This window comes from Vigna unguiculata, chromosome 6 (assembly GCF_037176805.1).
Source record: "Vigna unguiculata cultivar grain cowpea cultivar isolate G323 ecotype 2 chromosome 6, ASM3717680v1, whole genome shotgun sequence".
NCBI classification, from domain to species: domain Eukaryota; kingdom Viridiplantae; phylum Streptophyta; class Magnoliopsida; order Fabales; family Fabaceae; genus Vigna; species Vigna unguiculata.
Genome location: NC_140797.1, coordinates 27,639,083 through 27,649,048, shown reverse-complemented (window position 1 = coordinate 27,649,048; position 9,966 = coordinate 27,639,083). Strand labels below are relative to the sequence as shown.

Genomic DNA, 9,966 nt, shown 5'->3' with positions numbered 1-9,966 from the left:
GTCAATTTTCTCTATATTTTGTTGTTACAAGTTGGTGTTTTCAAATAGTTTATTATCCTGAGCAGGAAGTAAGGTATGTTAATGTATTTGGTGGCAGAGGTGATTAAGTTAATGAGAGGTTTGTTTTCAAAGATATTTGGAGTCCTACATCATTGAAAGAGTAGTGAGAAGTGTGGAACTTGTGGTACAAAAGAAAAGTGTGAATGGTTATACAACATACTTACCTGGACGAGATCAATGGGTGATCAAGAAGGCCCATGGTCTAGGACAGTAACTTCCATTGCACTTGGGAAGGGTGCTGCTCTAAGGTTTGCTCAAATGGCAGAGCCTATGTCATAATTTGTGGTAGAGGGGGTCTGCGTTCGCGCGACCCCTACATTCCAGTCATAAGTTTTGTTTTGTTTGTGAAATTTAGGTTTATTGCAGTTTATCTATGATCTTAAGTGTTGTGTTGTTTGTGTAGTTCACGTTTTCCCACGGTCTTTAAGTTCTTCTCTATTTTAGCATAAATATCTGTTTGTGTTGGTTCACTCTATGTATGTTGTTTTTTATCTCATTTTTGGTTGCTTATATGCTCTTCTAAGTGGGATTCTTATGTTCCTGTAGTCGCCAATTATTTCATTTGATAGTACTATCCGATTTAACTATTCATATTAAAGGTTGAAGGTTAATTTATTGTAGTATTCACATTGAGTTATTATTTTTTATTTTTTTATAGTTTTTATATTTTATTAGGTAAGTTTTGTTCAATTATTAAAATCCAAAAACATTAAACCTTACAATCATACTGCATACGAGGAAGTGCATAATCTTTCTACAAAAAAAAAACTATGCCAGACAAGCATTATATATATATATATATATATATATATATATATATATATATATATATATATATATATATATATATATATATATATATATATATTACACTCATGTATAAACATGTGCCATAAAGAATTCTTACCTTTTTAGTTATTTCTTGAAACACAAGGGTGGATGTGAGAGACATGTTAAATTTGTCATTATATCATAATCGGCTTATTTATGATTTATTTATATAATCCTACAATTATGGTATATTAGAGGTGCAAATGTAGGAGATAACTATTTAAAACTTGATTTTTTTCTAATAATGTTATAGAAAAGAAAAAAGTGAATTCTGGAGTCAGTCGAATAGTTAATAAATATTTTTTAGAATTTTAAAAATTTAAAATAACATTTCAAATAATTTTTGGCGGTTTTTAATTATGAAAATATGATATATTTTGTGGCCATTTTTAACAGTAAAAATATGACATTTCATATGTAGGATTTTAACCGTAAAAATATGACATATTTTGTGGTGGCTTTTTATTATCAAAATATGATATATTTTTTGTCGATTTTTAACCTTTAAAATATGATATATTTTGTGGCGGTTTTTAACCGTTAAAATATGATAAAATATATTCAAATTAGACTACATTTTGTAGCAATTTTTAACCGTTGTTATTTTTTTTCCTTTTCTGACAACAATACCCGTAGTTAGAATATTTTTGTCATAAACTATTTTTTATTTTTGTAACTGTGATGGATAACTTTTATTTTGACCATAAAAAATTTCATTTGTTTTTTGTATTGATAGTCTTCTCTTGTTATTTCAAAATTATTTTAATAAATACTAATTTTATATATGATAAGATGTATAAAACAAATGTTTTTCTCAGAAAATTAAATTAACGCAATAATATTGATATATGTTTACATTATCATCTCATATTGTTCATTTTGTAAAACTATCCATCTAGTCACTCGCACATCGTTATATTCTAAATGGCATGAGTTATAAAAAAAAAATACTAAAATCTTAAAAAATAAAAAGGACTTCAAATTTTAAAAATATCTACATACAAATAACCTTTTTTTTAATAAATAACTACATAATCCTAATTTCCGATTGAATGAAAACACATTGAATTATATTGCTTGTTTGAATTTTGTAGAAAATTAAATATTTTAAAAATTAAATTAATTTTGCAGGTTTAATTAAAGGGGTCATATTAAAACAAAACTAAATCTAGTTTCATAGAACATTTCTTATTTAGTTTTTTCATAACTTTTCTTGATAAAATATGATGACAGTTCCTTTATTCTTTTTTTTTCAAAAGTTGTATTTCTTAGTGTCGTGTCATGAACACAATGATGACACACTGGAGTTGTGTTGACTAAACACAACTTCACCTTAGGGAGTCATAAGTCGTGTCATGCAACAACGACTTACTCATGTACATAATGTTTTCAAAACTGGCCCATTTGGATAATATCCCATTAAAATTGTACCACTATGACAAACTTATCCCATTTACTATCACCTAGTCTAATTTATTCATAATCTCTTTGCTTTCTGCCTTAATAAAGTAAGTGTAAATTATTTTGTTATTTAGACCGATTGTATGATTGAGAGATGGTAAATTTGGGCCGGTTGTGACAATTTAATTCATGATTACATGACAATGCAAGACGTCATGAGTATCCAATTCAATGCATAAATCTAGAATTGAGTGTAGAATAGTTTATGTCAAAATTGTAAAGTTGATGAATTGATCATGTCTGATATATTGTGAAATGTGCCAGTCTAGTAATTCTGGTCATGTAAAATAGTTTATATTGCGTGATGACCATATAAAATACTTTTATGTTTTGCATATTTCCTCCAATTTAGAGTACTTTTATGTTTTTTTCTCTATAAAACTTTATTGTGTAACTTGTGAGGAGTACGATAATACACAATTCATATACTATGTAGTTGTTTCGCTTATATATAAAATTTCAAAAACTTTAATATAACATTTATGGTTTTAAGATTTTATAATTTTATAAAATAATTCTTTTACACTGAAATAAAATTAATGCACTAGTATTGATATATTGTTTACATTATCATCTCATATTGTGAATTTCGTAAAAGTTTCAAGCATAGTTGTTCACACTACGTTATACTCTAAATGGCGTCAATTATAAAAAAGATATTGAAATCTCAAAAAATAGAAAAGACTTTTCAAATTTGAAAAATATCAACAACCATCAAATAGTTTTTTTAATAAAGAATTACATAATCCTGATTTCTTATTGTTAATGAGATTACGTTGGAGCAAGGTCAATCATTGTTGGATCCACATAAATATTTTTTTAACAAAAAATATAAAAAAAATTTGTTGATTTTTGGAGAAAAAAATATTTTAACAACTAAATTAATTTTGCAAGTTTAATTAAAAGGGACCATCTTAGAATTTGGTTCCTATATTTGTTTTTAGTTTCAGTTTAGTTCCAATTTTTGTAAAAATGAAGCAATATTGTCTCTCCATAAATTGACACTCAATTTACTTTTTGTATAAATCTTATGATGACATTCTTACTAAAATTGACATTTTTATTAAATATTTGTAGAAATATTTTTAAACAAGCTTGTAGTGTGTATGTGTATGCAAGATTCTTGGGGATGTTTTCCTGGTGGAATATCACACCATCTTTGACTACACAAATCTCCAAGTTGGGTTTGTTGAAGTTATGTTGCAAAATAAGCTTCGAATACACTACAAGAGGAGTTTCAAGGTAGTGATGAGATATATAATGTTAAACTTCATAAGAGAAGAGTTTTAATTAATAGCAATGAAAGAATATTAGACCATTAAAGACTACTATTCTAGGTAGTTAGATAAGAGCCTATGGAGAAAATATTCTTGACAAAAAGATCGTTAAGAAAATTTTAATTTCTATTTCCTAGAAATATAATGCAACCGCAACCGCAATTGAACAAAAAGAAGATTTGGCTACACTGTTAGTAACACAACTTATGGGCTATCTTGAAACTTATGAACAAAGAATGAAAATTTGTGAAGAAGACTTAGCCGAAAATGCCTTCAATCAAAACTAAAATTATCGTCTCGGAAAAAAAATATGAAGGAAATAAAATTAGAGGAGAAATTTCTAGAAATAAAAAAAATTCTAGAAGCTTATCTATGACCTGTCAAGGAAAATATCCTCCACGTGGCATTTGTCAAAAGACAAGTCACTTGGAAAAATGGTCGACACCTCAATGTCAACACTACAAGAAATTTGGACACATGGAGAAAATTTGTTGCAACAAAAATCAACAAGCAATTTTTTCTAAATAAGAAGATAAATAGCAATATCTTTTTTATGCACGATACTCTAACAATCAAAAGGGAGATGGTTCTTGAATAGTGGGTGCAGTAATCACATGATTAATGATCCAGGCATCTATAAAGAAATTAATAACTCTATCAGAGTTCAAGTACGATTGGGGAATGGCACGATGGTGGAGTCAAAAGGCAAAGGCACTATCATGGTGGAGACTAAGGAAGGAACGACACTCATTAATGATGTCATACTAGTACCCAAGCTTAAAGAAAATCTCTTAGCATTGGCTAACTGATGGAGAAAATTTGCTACATACATGTTCCTAATTAAAGAAGCCACAAGCTTGAAGACAATTAAGACTATATGAAGAATGTTCTTGGGATATAGTACACAATCAAAAGGTTAGTCGAGATGTTGAGGTTCATGAAAATGCTTCTTGGAATTGGAAGAAGAAAAAATTGTTAAAAGCAACATTTTAGTTTGAGTACAACAATCTTAAGAAAAAAAAAACTCAAGAAGAGACTAAATATTTAGGTACACTTTCTCCACCTCCATAACAACAACAACAACAAGATTCTTCACTAGAGTCCACTCCAAGACTTCTAAGATCTTTGGTAGACATATACGAAACTTGCAATATAGTAATGATTAAACCTAACTGTTGTGAAATAGCATCAAAGCAAGATGTATGGGTTAAGGATATGGAATAAGAGATTAAAATAATTGAGAAGAATAACACTTAGGAGTTCGTAAATTGTCCTCATGGAAAAGACATTATTGGAGTGAAATGGATATATGAAAAAAAATGTTCAATCTTGATGGACCTATACAAAAGAACAAGGAAAGATTAATCGTTAAAGGCTACTCATAACAACCAAAAATCGACTACAATGAGACATTTTCTTTAATTTCTCGCTTAGATACAATTAGAGTTTTAATAGCTCTTATAACACAAAAAGGATGAACATGAACTGGATGTCAAATCAGTCTTTCTAAATGGAGTGCTCGAAGAAGAGATTTATGTTGAACGACCATAAGGCTTCATCAACAAAAGGAAATGATGAACGAGTTTAAAGAAGACATGGTGAAGACATTTGAGATGACCGACCTTAGCATGATAAACTATTTCCTCAGTATAGAGGTGAAGCAACAAAAAGAAGATATATTTATCTCTCAAAAGAAATATATTGAAGCTCTATTGAAAAAGTTCAAGATGTATGATTGTGTAAACCTGACACTACTCCATTGATAGTAAATGAAAAGCTACACAAAGATGATGCAGCACAAGATGCAGATGCATCACACTACATGAGTTTAATTGGAAGTCTCTTATATCTCAGCCATATGGCCAAAAATTATGTATGCTACAACTCTGTCAAGATTCATGCAAAAGCCAAGTCAGATTCATTAGGAGTAGGAAATAGAAGTTTAAGATATCTGTAAGGCACAAAGTAGTTTGGTATATGATACAAAACTATGACTAACTCAAGAATGATCGGCTACGCCAATATCGAGCATCAAAGAAGCAAGTAATTGTGGCACAACCAACAACAGAAGCAGAGTAAGTATGTAATAGCTACTGAAACCACGAGTCAAGCAATATGGTTACGAAGAATACTTGAAGAAATGGGTGAACCATAAGATGGACCGACTATTATCTATTGCAACAACAAATGACAATAGCAATAGCTAAAAATTCAGTCCATTTTCAAAAAACAAACACATAACCATTAAATATCCCTTCATTCGAGATGAAGAGGCAACTCAACAAATTCAACTCTAGTATTGCACAACAGAAGATCAAGTTGCAGAAATATTTATGAAAGTGCTACCAAGAACAAAGTTTGAACAACTACAAACTATTTCCACTAGTAGTTCTATTTCTACAATGGTGAGACCCCATTAATTCCAACTAAAATAGAGAATCTGATGGAAAAGAGGCATTGGAAAGTGCATTCCTAGCATTCCCCTGCTAAAAAAAAATGTAAAAATATAATAGAGCATTCTATACCTGAAGCATAGTCTTTTAAGATAGATTAGACCTACTAGGGAGGTCAGATAAATATGTACACCAGGTTCATCTTGCTCAATCCATTCAGTCTCATCGGAACCAAGAACATGTAACCTCATGTCCATATCCTTCAACTATTCAGTGCAAGAAACAAAGACATGTAAGATTAGCCAGACCAGTTCTCATACATCCACACTATATACTCAAGAAATAACTAAAGAAAGCATCACTAGGGATAAAATGTACTTGAATAAGGGTTTTCTCTAGATATAGTTAGGTTATTTTAAATGAAAAAACAAAAATAGATGTTACCAATCCTCTATCTGTGTACGTGAGAGATTGTAGCTCTTGTAGGAATATAGTTTCTACCTGAGAAGTAAATGACTTGATCACTTTCTCTACTGCTTTGCATTTGGCACTTTCTTCAATTGCAATTGCTTAAAGCTGGGGTTTCCGTGTAAGGTTTTCCACCTGAAGGGAGACAAAAAATTCACCAGCCTCACTACAAATGAATGAACACGAGATTTCATCAATCTGTTTATGGTGTTCCTCGATTCTTACCCATCCTTTACATTGGTTTTTGCATCTAGGAGGCAATTTTTCCAAAACATCTTCAACAATGTCCTTAAGTAATTCAGAGTCAGTCCTAGCATATGAAAAAGGAAAACAAAGAATTACATCATGAAAACATAACTACACAACTATCATGAAAGGTGTTGCACCACAACAGTATGCTTAATCTAGAAAGGAATTAGGTAAACATAATCCAACACAAAATAATGTCCGACTAATTTGCACACTCTCAATTCATTTTGTTACCTATAATTTTGAGAGCTCCATCCAGCTAAGTTGGATGCTTGAGTGAGAGCAGTTTTCCATTTTATGCAGTTAGGTTCTCCTTCATGTTTTACAAAGCTCTCCATAAACCTCCCAGTTTGGTTCCTGACGTGGGATGGATCTGTGTTGTAGAACACTGGTATTACAATCTGTCCCAACTCTTTCTTGCAATCCATAATCTTTATGAGTTCATTCAAGCACCACTTTGAGGAAGCAAAATTCTCTGAAAACACAACAATAGATACACGAGAATCTTCAATGGCTTTCATCAGTGCTGCTGAGATTTCATCACCCTTTTCAATATCTTCATCTACATAGGTTTCCACTTTCTTTTGCACCAAAGCCTCATAAAGATGGGTGCTGAAGTTCCTGCGTTTGTCTTTACCTCGATAGCTTATAAAAACATCATATTTTTTTGTACAAGAGTTAGAGGAAGAAGAAACAACACTCATAATTCTCTGCTCAACCATCTTGCACCTACAATGAGTATAACACTACAATTGAAGAGATAGAAAATGCTTTTATATTTCCCTTTGTTCTTGACACTTCTCCTCAACATGAGCATAGATAGAAGAGAAAACCAGAAGATACCAAATTAACCATATCCATTATTTCTATTCAGAGGTAAAATTGAAAATAGATCACAGTTCTTATGGGAGAGAATGAAACAAAGATTCTTTACCTGAGCACAAGAAATTCTGAGATGCAAGAGAGAATAACTAGACTCTTTTACAATAATTAAACAACTAGAAAAATGAATGTAAATAAAATGTCCATGTGATGCAAATTTCTAAGAAGTATCGTAAAAGGGTTCCAAGTGGGGTCCATTGGTTCAACATTGCTTTGAGAAAGTGTTTCATGTCTCTTCACTTTTGACCAGCACAAGCTTGAGTATGCAATATTCCTGCTGTGAATAAAATTTAGGACTGTTTATACGAAGAGCTATTTATATCTAAATTATATATAAAAAATACAAGATGATACATTTATTCTAACAAATAATATAGTAATATTTTATCTAAATTATTTATTTATTTATTTAATCACATTAAATATCTAATGTAATAATTAAATATTAACTTTTTTAACAAAAATTATACAACAGTAAACATTTTTCTTAATTCATTCATTCTACTCTAATAAACTCCTCTTAATTTTATTATAGAGCTCAAACTTGTTATTAACGCTGTGAAACGCCTTCTTAGTCGGTAAAATGTTTTGCATTGATAATACAAGGTAACATTAACAAATGAAATCAATTAATATTGATTTATTTCCTTATTATTCAATTTATGATAATCTTAGAATCATGAACAAATGAACTAAAATTATAAAATACTTGTTTTTCATTATCTTTATCTCTTCCGTTTGCTTCGTACAAGAAAGCCAACAATAACTATGCTTTATGTAGAGTTGTACAACCGTAAAAAAAAGACAGTAGTTGCACTAAAACAATGTGCATGAAAAGCAGTTCCTAACCATCAATAAAATTGTATTACATGCACTACACTATTTGTTTCTACAATTGGAGCATAAAAAATGTTCTTCTTGATGCAAATCTTGGTTTAATCACGAGGTTCACGACAACATTATCACTTATGGTGAAGTTCTCATCTCTTTGGTTGCAGAAAGAAGTTGTTCCCTCTCTCTTTCAGAGCCTCTGATTTCTTTACATTCCCATTCAACAATTTCTTTGCTACTACTATTAATCACCTTCAACCATGTTGTTGTGTTGTGGCATAATATAGTGGAAACACACCCACCCTCTTTTATCATCCTTTCGGTGCCAAAAGTGCATTCATGTTCAAACACAAATGTTATGTCCCTAAGCAATTCAGGATCGGTCCTACCATATTAAAAGGGAAACAAAGGAAGACAATGATTCTTTACTTCACAAAACAGAATAGTTATACAACCATTGTAGTGTTCCTGTTTTTTGTCTTCAGAAATTCACACGTTTTCCTAGATAGTGTGATCCAAGTTTCATGTAACTATGCTTGTCGAACTTTTCACCATGCAAAAGGTTAGGGTATATGCTTTTTTTTATCCCGTTGGATATGTTTTTTCGTAAAAATCGATTCTTTTACAATATTAATCTCAACAAATTATGGTATGAATTTAAAGTGGCAACTACAAAAACATCCCTATTGGAAAAGCATACAGCAAAATAAAATTGCCAACCAGATAAATTAACATCACAAGTACCTAAACAGAAACTTCTGCTAAACCTAAATAATCTCAAATAAATGGAAAAACGCGTAGGCTACAAAGCCCAAATGACTGACAAAAGCAAAACTTAGGACTGAAATGCAAGGGCCGCGCAAACGCAGCTTCCTCTGCCACAAATTATGACGTAGGCTCTGCCACTTGGGCAGACCTCAGAACAGCACCTCCTCAAGTGCAATGAAAGTCACTGTCCTAAACCATAAGCCTTCTTGATCATCTAGTGATCCTGTTCAGGTAAGTATGTTTTATAACTGTCACACTTTTATTTTGTACCACAACTTCCACATTTCTAACTACTCTTTTAAAGATGTGGGGCTTATATATCTTTGAAAACAGACGTCTCTGATAACTTAACCTCTGCCACCAAATACATTAACATAAGTTGCTTTCTAATCGGAATAATAAATATAGAAAAAATTAACCTTGCACTTGGTAACAGAATGATTATTCATTTAGGATACATCAGGTGCAAAGTGAAATCTTATCGTGGGATTACACACTTAAAAACTTCAATATTTGAAAGAGAAATCCCTCACTTTGTTGTAAAACAATTAATTACTTAACACAACACTATGTGAAATGAGAATATGAAACCAACATAGACAACAAACAAAGTGCAATGTCTTTCTTCTTTTTCCTGTATCCGAAGGTTAAATTTTTAATTAAATTCAGAATAACTAATTCAGATTTGGTTCAAAAAAATTAGATTTCCATGAGCTACATGAGATAAACAAAACACTTTTTCCACG

At 30.8% G+C, this 9,966-nt stretch overlaps 1 protein-coding gene and 2 non-coding genes across 3 annotated transcripts; 1 reads left to right on the top strand and 2 right to left on the bottom strand.

Moving 5' to 3' along the window:
• The first annotated feature begins 216 nt into the window (after positions 1-216).
• Positions 217-376, top strand: LOC114189343 (U1 spliceosomal RNA). Its single transcript, XR_003605646.2, has one exon. It is a non-coding gene; the product is annotated as a U1 spliceosomal RNA (small nuclear RNA).
• Positions 377-5,819: 5,443 nt separating this feature from the next.
• On the bottom strand, positions 5,820-7,719 carry LOC114189019 (toll/interleukin-1 receptor-like protein). The gene is made up of 5 exons (XM_085674674.1): positions 7,674-7,719; positions 6,974-7,468; positions 6,716-6,800; positions 6,524-6,625; positions 5,820-6,288 (listed from the first exon to the last, which is right to left on the bottom strand). Exons 2-4 carry the CDS (start codon positions 7,459-7,461, stop codon positions 6,593-6,595), a joined length of 606 nt encoding a protein of 201 aa, XP_085530800.1. The 5' UTR covers positions 7,462-7,468; positions 7,674-7,719; the 3' UTR covers positions 5,820-6,288; positions 6,524-6,592.
• Positions 7,720-9,300: 1,581 nt separating this feature from the next.
• LOC114189366 (U1 spliceosomal RNA) lies at positions 9,301-9,459 on the bottom strand. The gene has a single exon (XR_003605669.1). It is a non-coding gene; the product is annotated as a U1 spliceosomal RNA (small nuclear RNA).
• Positions 9,460-9,966: the final 507 nt, after the last annotated feature.

Bases quoted from the DNA above. Each gene is read 5' to 3' on its own strand.
- LOC114189019 (XM_085674674.1), bottom strand. From the start codon at position 7,461: ATGGTTGAGCAGAGAATTATGAGTGTTGTTTCTTCTTCCTCTAACTCT. The intron at 6,801-6,973 runs GTAACAAAATGA...TTCATATGCTAG, and splicing joins TGGAGCTCTCAAAATTATAG to GACTGACTCTGAATTACTTA. The intron at 6,626-6,715 runs GTAAGAATCGAG...GTCTCCCTTCAG, and splicing joins AAAACCAATGTAAAGGATGG to GTGGAAAACCTTACACGGAA.